The sequence below is a fragment of the Topomyia yanbarensis genome, chromosome 3 (genome assembly GCF_030247195.1).
Source record: "Topomyia yanbarensis strain Yona2022 chromosome 3, ASM3024719v1, whole genome shotgun sequence".
Lineage (NCBI taxonomy): Eukaryota > Metazoa > Arthropoda > Insecta > Diptera > Culicidae > Topomyia > Topomyia yanbarensis.
The window spans coordinates 40,214,831-40,232,338 of record NC_080672.1 but is presented as its reverse complement, the minus strand read 5'-3'; the positions used below and the strand labels follow the sequence as shown (position 1 = coordinate 40,232,338).

General features: G+C 42.1%; 2 protein-coding genes across 3 annotated transcripts in view; both read right to left on the bottom strand.

The window, feature by feature from the left end:
- LOC131693527 (sodium-dependent transporter bedraggled) overlaps window positions 1–1,721 on the bottom strand; it is a 346,814-nt gene extending 345,093 nt beyond the window's left edge. For both annotated transcript variants that reach the window (XM_058981432.1, XM_058981433.1), the window contains exon 1: window positions 754–1,721. The gene's annotated coding sequence lies outside the window, so the exon portion shown is untranslated. The remainder of the gene's footprint in view (window positions 1–753) is intronic.
- A 10,122-nt stretch (window positions 1,722–11,843) lies between these two features.
- On the bottom strand, window positions 11,844–16,932 carry LOC131691953 (helicase POLQ-like). The gene is made up of 8 exons (XM_058978733.1): window positions 16,404–16,932; window positions 15,293–16,351; window positions 14,385–15,229; window positions 13,376–14,332; window positions 13,224–13,319; window positions 12,873–13,160; window positions 12,680–12,814; window positions 11,844–12,393 (listed from the first exon to the last, which is right to left on the bottom strand). The coding sequence occupies exons 1-8, from the start codon at window positions 16,768–16,770 to the stop codon at window positions 12,319–12,321; spliced, it is 3,822 nt and encodes a 1,273-aa protein (XP_058834716.1). The 5' UTR covers window positions 16,771–16,932; the 3' UTR covers window positions 11,844–12,318.
- Window positions 16,933–17,508: the final 576 nt, after the last annotated feature.

Below are 17,508 nucleotides of genomic sequence, written 5' to 3'. Positions count from 1 at the left end.
TAGTAGAATTGCAGTGATACAGAGAAGACCCGATTTTATCTGCCCTTGATGTTGTCTACTCCCGATTTTGTCAGCCTCGCATGTAAATTCATTTAATGAGCTCTAGCAGACGAGCCAAGTCAAATTCGATTGAATCCTTTCTTGAAAATATTTGACTTGTCTTAAAATAAAATATTTTATTCTAAATATTTTCAAAAAAAACTTTTGCTCTGGAAGATCACTTAAGTGAAACTTATACAGAATAATTAGATAAAGTCACGAGGCTATGTCTAGGGACTAAATAAGAATTTTTAAACAGTTTATTGAAAAGAATATATCCCAATTTTGTCAATGGACCCATTTTGTGAACCTAAAATCAATCCAACAAAAAAAAATCCAACAAGGGCCTGATAAAAACGGGTCTTTAGTGTATTCTTTAATTTGAAGAAGCATTTTTTCAACAGAGATTGATTTGAAGTTACTGAGCTGAGGCTGATTGATGAACATGGGGTACTAGATATCCGTTGAATAATAATTTTGCAACATTAGCATGTTTTAATAGCACCAAGATATGAAGCTGGTCCGCAAAATTGTCCTGTATGCAACGAATTAGCACTTGTCATTTTGTGAAGTACATTCAATTTGTCAGCCTTGAGTTTAAACATGAGAGAAAACAATAGTTAAATATTTATGTAGTCCTATCAGTGCAGACGTAGAGACACCAGCTATTAATAATATGAATTGACGATCTCAAAAATTCCTATTTTTACTTACATATTAAGTTTTAGTGCAACCTGCTATCGCCTATGATGTGATTTGATCCTGCAATCCACAATTTTGAACACAACATTGGTCGAAGGGTAATCATAAAATCAATAAATTGGTACAATATACTTCGTTTGATTTCGAACAACTATTCTTTACACGATTTATTGAAAACACCTACATCACCGCTTAACACTTGTTACACAAATGCTTCGATTGATACCACTCTTGCTCGATAACAGGCTCAACATGCATTATGTTGCAAACTTCACAAACCACTCTTTGTATGATCTTAATCCTTCTTCTGGATGCTGAGTAGCTGTAATCAAAGCCACCGCACACTGCTGGGCGCTGATCTGCTGTCTGCCTGCCTCCCTGCCACTAGGTCGGACAAAAAGCAGGAAAAACCTGCTCAGTCGCGAATCTTAAGCCAACAACGACGCCATCAGATCGAACCATCGGCGATTGACTCTTACACGAGGAAAAAGGTCGTTGATATTCAGCGCAACTCGTTTTATGCCGTGCTGACGAGATCTTTCATCCCGTCTCGTTTGACAGCTTGCTTTTCGTTGATTTGTTTTATTTTGTGTTATTGTGACTATACCAATTGCTTTTCCGTTTTTTTTTCAATCGTGTTTCCCTTGCGCAACTGGTAGTCACTTAGCTAGCAGCCTTTGCTTACACTTTTACTACACTTAGCTCCAACTAGGCCGTGGGCAAACCCAGTGGCCTTTACTTTGTTTTCTTCCGCACGCACAAGCAACTTTCAGCCACGGTTCCACTTGTTTTCCAGCACACGTACCGACACTAGGCAGAAGATCAATCGATGATCGTTTTATCACGAGAAGAACTCCCGAATATGTCAAAGCACCTGTAATAATTTGTTAAAATTGTATCCAATTCCCTAACAAACAACAACCGTTCGAACCGATTCGCGAGATTTCCTAGCATGAGACGGCAGAACTACCAGACTGGAAGTGGAGAGACCGACTGGACTGGTTTTTTCGGCTTCCTCTTCGATCGCTTACTGCAGCCCACACCGACAAACACAGACGCAATGAGGGCTGCCTGGCTGGAACCCCATTCACTGTTACTTTTTTTTTCGTCTTCTATGCTCTATGCCTTCTACACAGCCACCAACGGAACGACGTGCGAGGAAGAGGCGTGCTACACTACTACACAGGTCTGCGGCTGGGGCACGATCATGTGCGCTACTACCAATGCATCACGAAGACTGTGACGTGCAGTGTTGCTGAAGAATGGTGCACTTATGCGCTTCGTCGCCACGCATACGCCTAAGCACCATGCATAATAGTCATAATAGTATAGTAAGCATGGGGCGATGTTTTCATTGTCGCTTTCCGGCAGGGATCGTTGATTTATGCTGCTTCCCCGGCGAATCATCTCGGTTGTGCAGTGGCTTATGCGCTGGTCGTTGATCTGCGTTGGTGTGTGCGTGTGTGCGCTGCGGAGAAAGCAAGGAAGCGGATTAGCTAAACGGATTAAATAGGTGCTGCGGTATACGAGTTGGTAATTCACTTATTACTCGTTGTGCTGGTTCATCACTAAGTAGGCGATGATAAGAGGCACGTTGTCAAGGACTTGGGGGTGAATGCTTTGCATTTGCTCGTCTTGAAATGAGGTGATGTTATGACAGTAGCATTTATAGTATCTTAATATGTTTCCATTTTCTGATATAAATAGTGCGACGCAAACTATAAAAGTAGCATCTAATACTGTGCGTAGCACGGTTTAATGCTTTTTGAACGAATTTAGTATGGATGTACAATCAATAAAAACGAAAAAAAATCTGGATCCACAATTTAGGAACAGTTTGGATTAATTTAATTTTTTTGGGTGGCATCAATCAGATTTCAATTTTTAAGCTTGTTTCAATGTTTCGAAGGGGTAATTATCATCTCGTTTATTTCCAAGTGAACACGAACTACCAACGCTATACGCAGAATCTGGACAGAAGATCTATTAGAAGAAGAGTCAATACAAATGTCTAACTCTTGATAGGTCGTTTTGACAATCGCGGGCGTCCGTTAAGTTTCGTGTTTGATCTGAATATAAACGGAAGAATTTTGAATACATTTTAAATAACGTTATGCATTGAGATTTAATTATATATGTTGTTAACAGAAACATTAATCAAAATGAGAAATCATTTTTGTCTTTTTCATACAGAAAGGTTATGCAATCACTTTGAACATCCCGGTTTTTTACTAAGATAAGTTTTCTGTATTTTAACAGGGTCGTAGCTAGGGGTATGCGGTCCCCCCATCAAGCTCCCCAACAGATCCCCCTCAAACGCCCACTTCATCAACCCTCTGCAGACCCACCCCTCTCTCATCCCAATCACCTTCACCCAGTAAGCATACCAAGATAGGCGGGGGTGGTTCGGTTGTGGGTAACTAATCCCCTTCACACACACACCTACATAAATTAGCCGAAAGACAACGTTGAGCTAATGACGAATTTCGCACTAAATCGTATTCAGAATTGGCAGCACCCTCTCAGATTTTAATGAAACTTTTTGTACATGAGGACTTTGTCACAAAAAGCCACTTTGCATACTTCTCGACAAATATATGATTACGGCCTAAAAGCCAACTGTCAAAATCCACTTTGAATGGAAATTTCAGACAAACCATTACTAGTCGAACACAGTTCACAACAGTTTATGAAAGAGAAAACTTTTCTCTTTCGTTTACTACCAACAGCTGTGATTGGCATGTAACGGTTTGTCCGGAATTTCCATTCAAAATGGATTTTGACAATTGGCTTTCAGGCCGTAATCATATGTGAGTCGCGGTACAAAGTTCATTGGTTATGTAAACACACTGAAGTGAACCTCTCGGTGGAGAACATTGCATGATAATGTTTAACCTCACTTTTTTGACAGTTCAGAGAGATTGTAGTCATGTAGTCTTGGAATTTTTGTTGATTCGATCATAGTATGAGAAACTTGGTTTGGTTCGCTGCCAAATGTTAAGGTTGCACAGAGAATGCGCAAAATTCGCAAACGAAAAAAGCAGTTTTTTTCCACACCGTATGTCAGATCTTCATAAAAATCAATCAGCAGTACTGTAACAACATTCTACATATATAGCTATAGCAGCATTGTCGCTTGTCAACTGCAAGATAGTAGATGAAAGGTATGGACATTGTTGCTGTTGTTAAATTTGAAGGGCGAAATAGAAAAATCGTCTATGTCACTTCACGTACTTCAATTTCGCATGGCATAATGATTGCGATTGACAAATTTATAGAATGCAGAACTACGACATTTTTAAAACCCAACACAACCCTTTATTGTTACGGGAAATCAAGCAACGCCAAAATTGTTTTTCTTTTTGTGTGAAGAAATCAATTATTGTCGTTAATTGGTCGTATGATTGATTTTTGTCTTTATTTACTCTTCTTTGCCGTCGCTCTTTTGGAACCCCGACGACTCTCTTCTTTATTTTCCAGGCTGGCGTTTACTGTTAACTTTAAGAACAAAGCTGTATGTATGTAGCCTATTGTTAAAGAGTCGGCTGTGCTATCGAGGTCATCATTTGATCCAGATCGCGGAAACACAACCCCTAAAATTTCCTTGTGGAAATTGATCATGTAGGCTATGCGAGAATTAATTTTATAAAATTCTTAAATGATGGTTCGCCACGATGATTCTGCATACGAGTACACGGCACTTCTTTCTCCGTCTGTTTCGGGGACCGACTAATTCGAATCTATTGCCTACATCCGGTTAGATTCGTTACACCAAACCAGTTAAATTGATAAGATCCTAAAATGTATCTGCTCACCGATCGGCATCGTGCAGGAAACTACGAAATGATTTGGAACAATTCTTACTTTGTGCACTTCGGCAGGAATACATTTGACATTTTTGTTTGTTTTGGTTTGCATAAAATGAAAATGGCGGTAATGTTTTCGAGCAAGACGGTACAGGCCACATTGTTCTAAGTATAAGTACTGTTGTAATTTTGCTTCGATAAAAATGATACAACAAACGGATATGAAAAAGAAAAACATAAACAAATAACGTAGTGGGATTTCTGTGGCCAGAAGTTTTGATTCGGTTCAGTCATAATTATTTTTATTGGTAGTTTGGAGATAAAAAAGTGTCCCTAAGTGTTCGAACCGGTAGATCCGTCGTGAAAATCGGCCTTTTCTTTCCTTTTATCGTGCACCAAAGAATCAGGATGCTCGTTCGGATCTTTATGTTTACATATTTTATGGGTCGCGGACGCCATGTTCAAATTGACATGTATAAAACTAGTACACTCAAAAGTGACGAATGTTCCCACCTTTCAACGAAGTGATGCATTATGGCTATGTGTCAAAATCGCTTCACAAGCGCCACGCTCGGTGAGATGGCGCATTTTTTATAATTTAAATCGACCGTTTTTTCTGTGGGCGATGAAAGTTCATCCCGAGTTACGTCTGTTTGTCTGTGCTTTTAGTATTCCCCACAGGAAATTCATCCAAATGGTGTAAAAATACGGGGAAACAAGGCAAGATAGGTATTCAGAATATGGGGTTAAATGAGCAGCTTGCACTATTTTTGATTTTTTCAATAGTTAGAGGTACCAAATCATCGCGGCAATAGGCAGTAACGAATTGGAGATAAAAAAGGAAGCATCCTATGATATAAATTTTTTTGACGAGAATGGCCTATTCTCGGCCGTAATACCTTTACGGTAATAAGAAAAAAATGCTCTAATAGTAAGACGTTTAATGCTAAAACGGTGCCAACAAAAAATTCCCAAAACGGCAATACCAACACATTCAAATCTTCTCTGCGTCACACTCATGTTTCATCAATTCTTATTCAATAAATATTAAAGCGTCGGATTGTCTGGAAGTATGTAGCACTTCGCTTGTCATTGCATTGCGCATCAAACGAAGCGAACACAATGTGAATATAAACGAGTTTCGATTTTCTCTACACGACACATTCCGTATTTGAAGAAGTGTGTGCCACAATCTAGTCAATCAGCCCCCGGCCTTATCACAATGCACTTGGATAGTCCGCAACGGTAAGCTCACCCTACTCCGATAGTTCCCCGACGGAGGAATTTCCCCCGCACCGATACCCGCTTCCTTGCGCCATTTAGCTCTCAGCTTTATCGAGATCAACTCCGATATTATCCTACTCCGACTGAGAGCTCCCGATAACGGTATTTCTCTCGGAACCGGTGTTTGTTTAGCTAATTGGCTCCCCTTTTCGTCAAGCTTTTATCGGGTCGCACTACTCTATTGGTCTCCGGCGGTGGACCTAGTCTACACCGTCGGAGAGTTCTCCGGCGGCGGAATTTCTCCCGAAGTCCGATTTGTAGTTTCACGGAGGCGTTCTTGTCGATGGCGCTACTTTGTTGGTCCCTTCGCCACTTCATCTGCAGCTCGGAGAGTATACTCGTAACCACTCTGTTTACAGCGTCCCAGATATGCTCGTCGTGGCACATCTCTTCGAAGATATTGTCCACTGTCACACCAGACATACCCCTTCGAACTTCTTCGAACCCAGGACATTCAAATACCACGTTGTTCCGGTGTCTCTTGCACGTCCACGCACTCCGGGCAAAGGGGTGACGAAGCGTGTCCAAACCAAGTAAACTGCGTCAAATGGAAGTTCACCTCTCCATGTTTCCTATGTACCCAAGCCGACACATTTGGGATGAGTCAGTGGGTCCACCTTCCTTTCTTTGCGTTGTCCCACTCCTGCTGTCATTTAGCCAACGAGTCCACTCAGACCAGTCTCCTTGCATTACGTGCATTTCTCCGCTGGTAGCATTCCACGTCCTCAGCCAGAGTGATGCAGATGGGAATCGTCCCGGCAATTACTCCATCGTACATCCCGTTCCAAAGAGTTGGACCGAGAATGAAACCCTGAGCGAAGGACAGAAGTCAACGCCCGCTGTGACTCGCATTGACTTCTGTCCTTCGCTCGTTTCGTACAGCAGCATTCTGGAAGTAGCTCTTCAGGATCTGGCATAAATAGTCGGGAACCCTCATTCTGTGAAGCGCTGCTGCGATGGCTTCCCAGCTGGCACTGTTGAATGTGTTCTTCACATTTATCATGACCACGGCGCAGTATCGATCTCCTCTTCGCTTCTGTTTAGATGCCTTCTCAGCACTCTCGAGCGGAATCCGAACTGCATCTGGACAGTTCGCGCTCACTTTCCTTGAATTTCGTCAACCTGTTATTGATGATTCTTTCCAGGAGTTTTCCGATGGTACAAATGGGCCTGTTCGAAGCCGGATCGCCATGTGTTTCCCTGGCTTTGGCAGCAACTTTAGCTTCTGGACCCTTCACATTTCGGGGAAGCTGCCTTCATTTAGGCACTTCTGCAGCACCATTCTGAACATGTCCGGATATGTCAGGATCGCATCTTTCAGCACCACGTTTAGTATTCCATCCAGACCGGGGGCTTTCTTTGATTTCAGGCGCTTCGATGCTTCTGCGAGCTCGTCGTCAGTCACCTGCCGATCGTCCGTGTTTGTTCCTTCTTCTTCGCTGTACGGTGTCAGTGGCCATACAGTTGGATTGTGCTTCGGGAAAAGACCCTCGACAATTATCTTTAGTTTGGTCGGGCAAATTTTGGCTGAAATCGTCGAGCCCTTCATTTTCGCCATCACGACACGATACGCGTCTACTTCTCGGCACAGCTACTTGTGGCAATCTGAGTTGCTTAGTCTGATCTCCCGTTTTAAAGCGGCCCTAACTTCCCGAAACGGTGATTTGCGCTCCTCTCTAACTGCCTCCGATACTGCTCTCTGAGCCAGCCTTCTGACTCTGAGACAAGCAGCGCGTAGCGTGCTAACCGTCTCGTTCCACCAGTAAGCTGGACACCGTTTGATGTGTGGTTCCAGCTTTTGCGGCATTGTGGCGTCACGAGCCGCCACAGTCCTTGTTAGGTAAGCCGCATCCACGTTCTCGGCCCCGCCGTTCGACCGAGGCACCTCAACGAAGAGGTCTTTGTTGAAGGCTTCCATCTTCCCCGTTCGCTCATTGGTCATCCTTCTCCGTACTGCAGCAGGGTTCCGTTGACCGATACGGTAGCGAATCGCCTGGTGGTCACTATGTGTATACTCGCATTCATGTTCGCCGTCAGTGAAGGACTACAGAATGTGACGACTAACTTCGCTAGAGCTTCCTGCAGGATACACCCTCTTATGTTGTTTACTCTACTGCCCCACTCCACAGCCCAGGCGCTAAAGTCACCACCAATGACTACCGGCTTACGACCGATCAACTGCTCCAGCATTAGGCTGAATTGCGCTACTGTCCACCTTGGAGGAGCGTAACAGATACACACGAAGACGCCGTTGATTTTGGCGATCACGGAGCCATCGTATGATCGTTCTATCACTTCTTGAATGTGGGTATGTGTCTGTGTGCGTGTGTATGTGCGTATGTGTCAAAAATGTCATACATTTTTCTCAGAGATGGCTAGACCGATTTGCACAAACTTAGTCTCATCGGCTACTATTGAATTTTTTGTTGATTGGACTTCTGGTTCCGGAGTTACGGGTTGAAGAGTGCGACCACACAGAAAATTCCCATATAAACTGAACCGAGTAAAGGAAAATTTCAAAATCGAATTTATATTTTTAATGCAATAAATTCACAAAATGGAAAATTGGACTAAACCGCTTTGTGCGTTAAGGGCACAAGACCTAACTTAAATTGAGTTTTGCTTTTTTGTGTTTCGAACACCCAGATGGTGCTAGTTACTGACGAGATGAATTCGAAACACAAAAAAGCAAAACTAAATTTATATTTTTAATGCCAAAGGACTTTAAACGTCGAGATTTGATGCAACATCGAAACAAAATTTTTGGGCGCGCATTGACTTTTTTGGATTTTGGCACATTTTTGCCTTTCTCATATAGAAAGGTTATGCAATCACTCTGAAAATCGTCAACCTATTCCTGGCTAATTTTTTTTCGACTGACATGAGGTTTTTGGAGTTTAACAGAGGCGTAACTAGGGGTATACGGATGTAGTCCACCCTCCCTTCCCTTTCGCTGTTAACCCCCCTTCTTATTTAAACCCCTTTTAGATCGCCCCTCATTGCACCCCCCTTAGATCACCACCCCATCCGTCCATCGTACCCCCCCCCCCCCGCACTCAACCACATCATCAACCACCACTATATCACAAGGCATACCAAATTAAGCTGGGGAGTGGTTCGTTCGTGGGTTCTTCAATAAATTAGTTAGCAGGAAGAGAACATTCAACTAATGCTGATTAGGCTAACTAAGTGTGATATTTTTTTTTGTTTCAAGTGTTTGATTTTTTTGCTGATTTTTTTTTGCTGATTTTTGTATGGAAAAAGTAAAAAACATGATAAAGTAAGATAACGCTATTCATAGGGTTCTAGAGTGCCACGCACCAAACCTTCTTAGCTTTATTGTGCATAGTTTGGAGAGTTGAAAAAGTGCCTATTCGTGAATTTTGGTTTGCACCTTTCTTTCTTATACATAATTGAAGTTGATGTGAAAAATGTAAAAATCTTCAATAACTTTGAAACAAAGTGTATTTTTACATAAGTCTTCAACAATATTATGTAGTTTTGTTACCTACACCTTTGTCTAGAACATTGTTTGCACGAAAAGTCACAATGAAAAAAGTTATATTAAGAAAACTAGATTTAAGGGGGTTGCCATAGAAAAATCCTTATAAATCGATAACCTTTACTTCTACAAGCTCAAGTTCTCCAACAAAATTCTTCACCATGAGCGCTCCTAAAACTTTGTCGAAGACACCAACTTTCTATCTCGTCAGTATAAAAAGTTAATTTTTTTAGTTCGATCATAGTAAGCCATGCCTAATTTCAATTGTTTTCAAATTGTGGGGAATATTCATACGAACAATTCCTCCAAAGACATCTTGTGAATATATTCGATGGTTTGGCCTCTAGTGAATTATATTCTCGTTTTTGGCGTTTCCGACCACTGTGCATCGGTTTCTCGGAGATGGCTGAACCGATTTTTACAAACTAAGATTCACATAATATTCCCATAGGTTGCTATTGAATTTCATTTTCAACCGACATCTTGTTCCGGATTACAAGTTGAAGAGCATGGTTACAAAACAAAATTTGTTGATTTGTCCACATCGGTTTCTCGGAATTTTCTGAACTGATTTTGACAAACTTGATTTTAAATGAAAGGTCCATCAGCTGCTGTTGAATTTTGTGTGGATCCGAGTTCTGGTTCCTGAATTACAGGGTGATACGTACGATCACGCAGCAAATCCCGATTCTAACGAATTCTGCGATGAATGTAAAAAGGTGAATTTTTTTCCAAAATGTTAACACAACTGTTGAATTTGTAGATCTAGGTCACCAACAGTCATTCAAAGTCTCTTTGGCCACACTGGCCACCATCGACGGATCCGGAAGCATCCAAATTCAGAATAACGGTTATATTGATTTCTCGAAAATGGCTAGACCGATTTGATCAACTTAGTCTCAAATGAAAGGTGTTGCGTCCCCGGAAACTGATATTAAATTCCATCCGACTTCCGGCTCCGGAGTTACGGCGATCACATAGAAAACTTCGATTCAAACCGATACCGCAATGAATGCAAAAAGGTGCTCTTATATATACTTACCAAATGTAATAAGAATGAAAGACATTTCCATAATGTTATATTGTACGAACCAGCTATTAAATCATAGTTTGGAGAAATGAGAAAGGCACAATTGCACCTCTAGGTGGATTAAAACAGGTTTTTTTATTATACATTGTCAACCAAGAACCAGTAAAAAGTTCAAATACACTCTTTTTAAAGTCAACTAAAAAAATCATCAATTTCCAGTTTGTTAAACCATATGTCGGACTGAAAAAATTTGTTGGTGAAACCCTATATAACCTAAATTAGTTATGGAAATTGCTTTTAGACTTCGTCTCATCAGAATCCGACATTAACTTAGTGACAGGATTAAGTTAGCGCCGGATTAACGCTAGCTTAATAAAAACGAAAACACTATTTGTGTTTCTGAGCAAACCCCTAGTCTTGCGTGATGTCCTGCAACAAAAGGCGTTTGGATTAAGCTGATGAGAATTAATGAAGTTGAAGCTTAGCTTAGCAAATCAATGTAATATGCACTATACCATATTTCTCCTTAGTTGAGAAAAATTTAGGTAAAAACCATTTTGCTCCACTAAGAAGAAAAATGTTTAAAGCCAGATTCCATAACTAATTAAATTATGTGCCCTTAACGCGTAAATATTGTTAAAACAATTTTTCTTTAGTAAAGAAATAATAGGTTTCACTTAACCTTTTGTCCACTTAGTATAAATACGGCATAGTCCTACCTAACCTAAAACGTTTTTTTAATTGACACGTGTTAATAATTAATAAATAATGACGGTTTCAACTACAAAAGATTACATCAAATTGTCGTCTTTACGCCGGTTTATTGCACCCAACATATTCCTTCCGACCAATCATTGGTCTAAGTACTTCAGTTAAAAGGCTCATCTATTATCACCGTTATCCTACACCCAGCGCTTCGGTAATCTAGTTTAGAACTAAATTAAATTACGTTCCGCCGACAGGTTCATCGACATGCTCATTGAACCGACCAACCCTAGCTCGCCGCTTACCGATAGGTTCACACAAACATACATACATGCCCATTCATCTGCGGCCTCAGTAATCCGCATCGGGGACGACGCCTCAACAGCATCTGGAGCCGGTACCGTTCTCTCCCATTTACGAATCTGCCTGCACCTATAATAATACACAGGCATATGTTTCGCGAGGTTGAAACGATGAGAGAACTACAAACTGCCTCTAATAGGCGACGCGATGATGATGCGAGTGAGTAACTTTGCGAACAAAAAAAAAAAAATAGAATGCAAAAAAATAATCAACGAACCTATACCTACGCTGTTCACAGCCAGCGGCTACCCCGATCGCTACGAGACGTGGGTTAAGTGAGGTTGTACCGTTCGCACTATTAACTACACGCCATCATCAGCCGATGAGCCGCGATATTCTTATCAATTGATGCTGTAGCTGGCATCTTCCAAACGAACGAGACGGGAGACGAAAAATAGTGGCGTTTGCTGTTGTAACGCACAACACATTGACCCGGTTAATTAACTGTGGGGTGCCCTTATCGGTAGAATTGTTTTTTGTTGCTATCAAAACGGGATTGGAATGGTTACAATGTGTGTTGATTGTTTACTAGTTGTGTTATTTATTATTAGCCGTTAGAAATTCCACGGACGCAGAGGGGACATTGATAGTAAAATTTTTTGTGGAGGAACAATTTTTTGTATAAAAAAAACAAAACGATAAATCTGTATTTCATTGCAACAGTAATTACGCAATAGAGAAACAAGAAAAAAACCAAAATTGTTCTCAAGGGCAAAATAACCCTAGTAATCGTTAGAACACTTTATAATTTTGCAAAGAGGCGACTAATGACTATTTTACGTTACAATATTGCAGCTCTACTCTAACATCGGCAAATAAACTTTTGGAATAAAATACCCAGTAGAGTTGAACAAAAAAGATTATTTGCTTCATCGATTGTGAGTTCATTACCGATCGTGTAGTAATGCCAGATAGTCTTCGACTTGATCCTTGAGAGCTTCGACTTCTTCCATCAGTTTTGCCTGTGGAAAGATAAAACAAGTCAATTAGCGACATCTATGAGTGAGTGTATAAGTGCGATGGTTTTGTGCTGCGCAACATGTTTTACTTGTTGCACATGGAGACGTGTTGCATTTGAATTTTGATTGTCATTTCAGCATGATACAGGGGAACAGATTTGAATAATTTTGAGAAAAAAAAATCATCTGTTAATTCAAAACATTTGAATAATTTTAAGGAAAAAAATCATCTGTTAATTCAAAAGAATTGAAAATGGTAACGTGTTAACATCAATCACAGATATCTCACCTTTGCACTCAAAATCAGCTGATTCGCCGTCCGATAGCTCATATGCTCGACTGATTCAACCAAATCCCGTGATCTCGCCTTGGCAATCGAAGTCAAGGAAGTGAATCCTGCTCGGTACAGTTGTCGTGCACGACCCTGCAAATATATTAAAAGTTTAAAAGAACTTTTTTTGGGAGAGAAACGAGAAAATTACAATTTTAACAGCGGGCAGCTCCATCAGCGGGACCAACTCGGCGGTACAGCAGTGAGATAACCGCTGAACCATACTCGTCAGTAACAGCCGAAAAGCCCACAGTTCCTGAATTTCCTCGCACATTCGCTGCAAGCTGGATGCCGTCGAAGCGGCTCCGTTCATCAGTGTTTGTACGGAACCGGCGTCCACCTTGTATTTGAGGGCGACCTGCTGGGGGGATTTTAGGTTCCACAGTTCGTACACGATCAGAACACGATAGAAGCGTCGGATCAAGGGTAGGATGTCGGGCTGTGCGGAAAAAGTGGATTCTTTAAGAAAATGATTTTGAATCGTCTTCAATTGTAAGCTTACCGGCACTGCTCTTCTACTGAGTATTTTTGATATCGTAAAGTCTCCTATGTGAAATCGTTTCGCCAATGCGGTGTCGTCTGGTGAAAGTTGATTAAACTTGAATAGAAGATTACTTTTCAAACCACTGCTGCCATTTAATCAGTGCGACTTACAAATGCTACGTAATCCGAATTGCTGGGCCGAATCTCTCCGCCATCTTCCATCACTATCACATACAGCAGATGGAGTTCGTCCATCACATTCAGTCGTTCTCCAACCCGCCTCAATTCGTCGTAGAAACGAATCGCTTTGTCCATATGGAATCCAGCCCGTATGGCAGCCTTGCCCAGTCGATTAACCTCCAGCCGGGAATTTTTATGCAGCGTTTTGACTAGTTTTCCTTCCTGTGACGATCCTTCAGCTCCACGCACCACGTTAATATCCCCAATCGCAGTCGATCTTGTCAAGCCTAGCTCACTTTGACTCCCATCCGCTCCATCGATCCGGATGGTCATATTCGCTGGATTACGCAGACAACCATCGCTTTTAGCTTTGATTGCGTTCTCCTTGTACAGCGTCCCTATTGCTCGATCCGTCACTTTGCGAAGATCTATTCCCAACCGTTCAGATTGAATGGCCAACAGAGTTTTAGCCACCAACTGCTGAATATCGTTGCGTGTGATGCACATTCCCAATCCAACGGCACTAAGAATCAGATGTTTCAGATGGGCATATTCATCGGCGTGCAGCGAAGAGTTAGCCTCATCCATCGGCGAGCAGAGCAGATTGCAAACGGCGGAAATGTCCTTCTGTGCGCAGATCAGTATACTGTCGCCCTGTTCACCGAACCCCGCACGACCGGCTCGACCGACCATCTGCTTGTAACGGCTCAGTGTCATAAAGTTGGTGGCAATGAATGGCGAACGGATGATGACCCGCTTAGCGGGAAGATTGACTCCAGCTGCCAGCGTCGATGTGCAGATGATCAGCGAAATGATTCCCACTCGGTAGGCGTCCTCGATGTGCTTTCGCTCGTCCAGGGTCAACCCGGAATGGTGATAGGCAATCCCCAATCGAAACGCTGCCGGTAGTAGTTGGGCCGTGGAACCATCCTTTCTTAACATGTTTATCTAGAATGAGGAATAAAAGTGAATGATTCTAAAACTCCTTCAAACTACTCACCAACTCTTCCTTCTCCGTCGCTTTATAGACCAGCAATTCCCGCGGTAAATGCTCCGTCAGCAGGTTGCAAAGCTGCTCACACTGCCGTTTCGTAGGACAAAAAATCAGACACGAATCGCTCGGTATCACTTCCAGCACCAACGCTATCACATGATCCGGATCCACCCGCTTCTGCTCTTCCGTGTAGCCATAATCCACCGACTGCTTCAAACCGAAGGCATCCTCCAAAGTACGAGCTTTACTATTAATTTCCAACAGATCGCATCCACATTTGACGTATTCTTTTAGTTCCACCGGTCGAAAGTCCCGACAGTAGATGTCAGCCGACATGAATCTGGCAATTTCGTCCAAATTCCCAATGGTGGCACTCATCCCAACGACCTGAATGCCAGCTTCAATCATCCTAATCTTAGTCAGTAAAATTTCCAAATGAACACCCCGTCGATCCTCCCCGATCATGTGCAGCTCGTCGATCACCACCAGCCCAATCTCGTTTGCCCGATCCGCCTCGATCAAACTGTCCAGCAGAACCAGAGCTTTCTCGATCGTACAAACAAAAATCGATTGCTTCTTTTTACGTTTCCTCGGAGGAATAACACCCTTACCCCCGCTGTACTCTTCCACCAGGAATTCCATCGCAACGGCAAACGGTGAAAGAGCTGCTAGTTTCTCCTGAGCTAACGAAACATATGGAACTATGAACATGGCATTTTTCCGTCGCAGCATAACCTCCCGGAACATGATTATCTCGGCCACCAGTGTTTTACCGCCGCTTGTCGGTAGGGCATAGATCAGGTTGTTTCGTTCGACAATCGCCGTCAGACCGAGACATTCCTTCTGCCAGTCTGTTGAAAAATATGCATAACTTGGAATGTCAACCAAACAAGATTCTCCAACAATCTACTCACCGTACATCTCCTTAATTCCTCGATACTCCCTTAGTAGGTTTCTAACGGTGCTCGGCAGCCCGAAAAATGGACCCTTATCCTGAAAATGGGATGAAACCAGCGGAGCCGACTTCCTCGCCACAACCTTCGGAGAATCACCCATATTATTGGCCCCCAGCGATGGTCTCTTATTGAAGATACTATTCAAACGAGACCTGTCCATCGTCCTCGCAGGACTCCTATCCCCCGCAATAGTCACATTCTCTTCCCAATCAATTCTGGCTAACGCTTGAGCTTCTTCGACGACTTCGTCAGGTTGCTGAACGATATTCCTCATATCGGCCATCGTCCGCTCAAACTCCTGAAAAACGTTCTCGATTTCTCTCTGCTTCTGCGTGGAATCGTATTCGCTCGCCAATTGACTATTAACCTGATCATCCACCAGATTCGCTCGGTTCTCCTCCAGCATGGATCGTTCCAATCGAATATATTGCGAACAGAGCTTTTTATTCTTTACGATCGAGTAAGTTTCGCTGGAATTCAACGGGGTCCCGATTCTGGTAATGGCTTTCTTTCCGTATCGGTCCACCTCTTCCAGAAACAGTTGACTACAATTGACGTCTACCTCATCTACTTTCTGGTAACAAGGAAACAATTCCTCCTCCTCTTCTTCTTCAGCAGCAGCAGCAACCGCGGCTATTTCCGGACCATCGTCGTTTAAAATTCGATTTACCTCGGAATCAAAAATAAGCGATTCGCAGCCGAAAAGATCGTCGGTTGTCACCTTAGGAACGACCGGTTCCGGATCTCGTACCGCCTTTCCGCCAGAGTTCAGTTGAGTCGACGTAATGAACGGAGTTAGTTCCTGCCTTGGAGGAAACGTTTCCGATTTGGTTTTATTCGGTTTTTGTTGGGTAGGTAGAAATCGGTCCAGACGGGAAATATCCCGCTCTAGAGCGGATGTTCTTTGGCTTCGCTTGGAAGCAGATCCCATATCCAGTGTGATAAAACTAGTTTTGAGGCGTGACTTTTTCCTCCTCGGGGATGACACCTCCGGTGATCGAGGATGCAAACGACTTTCTGAAATAAAATTTGTTGAAAAATCATCTATTTCAATAACGTAACGTAATACCTTTCAAAACCACATTCCCCATTCTGTCCGGTATCTGCTTCGGGATAGTTTTACCCGTCATCGATCCGGACGGCGTGCTCGCAATTTGTTCGATAGCGGCAAGATCAACAGCGTTCAACAATGACTCATCTATGTCCATCAATTTGTCCACCGAATTTCCGTTACATACACTGGAAGGTTTCACCGTATTTCCCCTGAAAGTTGATTGCGCAGAGTTCAGCTGCGCCGGCACAGCAACCTGTGGCGTTTTACGGATTACGGTAGGGCGCCCACGCGAAGCGCTGGGGGCATTGGGTATTTTGAAAAGACCACTCATTCTAATATTTTTCCGGTTTCCAGCACAGTTTAGTGATTTATTGGGAGGCATCCGATTTGCGGATATTACATTTAACTACGGCGAAGAAAGATTCTATTCATCGAAATCCATAGCAAAACCGGAAAATTGCACTTTTTAACAGTTATTTTGTTTACTCGTTCGTTGATACGATTAACCGTAAATCTGAGCGACATTTCCGTAAGCGCCTTTTGTTTTGAGATTGTTCTCCCTGTGGCTGAAGTTTGTATATGGAAATATTTCAACCAGGAGCTTTTCATCCGAAGCTCTCTTTTGGAACAATGTGAAACAGTGCTGCCATGTCTAAATATTCATGTGTATTATACTGCTTTTAGAAGCAGTTGCAGATCTGCTGTATTATACAAATTTATAAAGATTTTTCAAAATATTTGATGAAATTCATGTTTTTGGACTTTGAAAACCATATTTTTTGATATATTTCTTATAAAAAAAAAAGTCAATAAGTGCGGTAGCAGTACTTTTTTTAGCAGATTAACTCCTGAAAATGCAATAATTTCAAATATCAACACAGATCTTTCAATAGCGCCTAAGTCGCAATGTACTCATGCAGAAAAATCAGATTCAATATTCGACGATGCCTTTCTAAATGTAGCTTTTATTGTAGGTATAAATTACTTTATGACCATGTTTTTCCTAAAGCATCTTTGGTTAAACCGTATAACAATATAATAAAGATTTTGATTGATATGTGTTTTAGTGGGTAGAAACTAAAAGAATGATTACGCCCAATTTGCATTCCAGTAGTGTTTT

What these genes read in the sequence shown, in the direction of transcription:
- LOC131691953 (XM_058978733.1), bottom strand. Translation starts at nt 16,770, where the DNA reads ATGCCTCCCAATAAATCACTAAACTGTGCTGGAAACCGGAAAAATATT. An exon ending in CGACGGAGAAGGAAGAGTTG is followed by an intron (nt 14,333 to 14,384) that starts GTGAGTAGTTTG and finishes TCCTCATTCTAG; the next exon opens with ATAAACATGTTAAGAAAGGA. An exon ending in AGCTGATTTTGAGTGCAAAG is followed by an intron (nt 12,394 to 12,679) that starts GTGAGATATCTG and finishes ATCTTTCCACAG; the next exon opens with GCAAAACTGATGGAAGAAGT.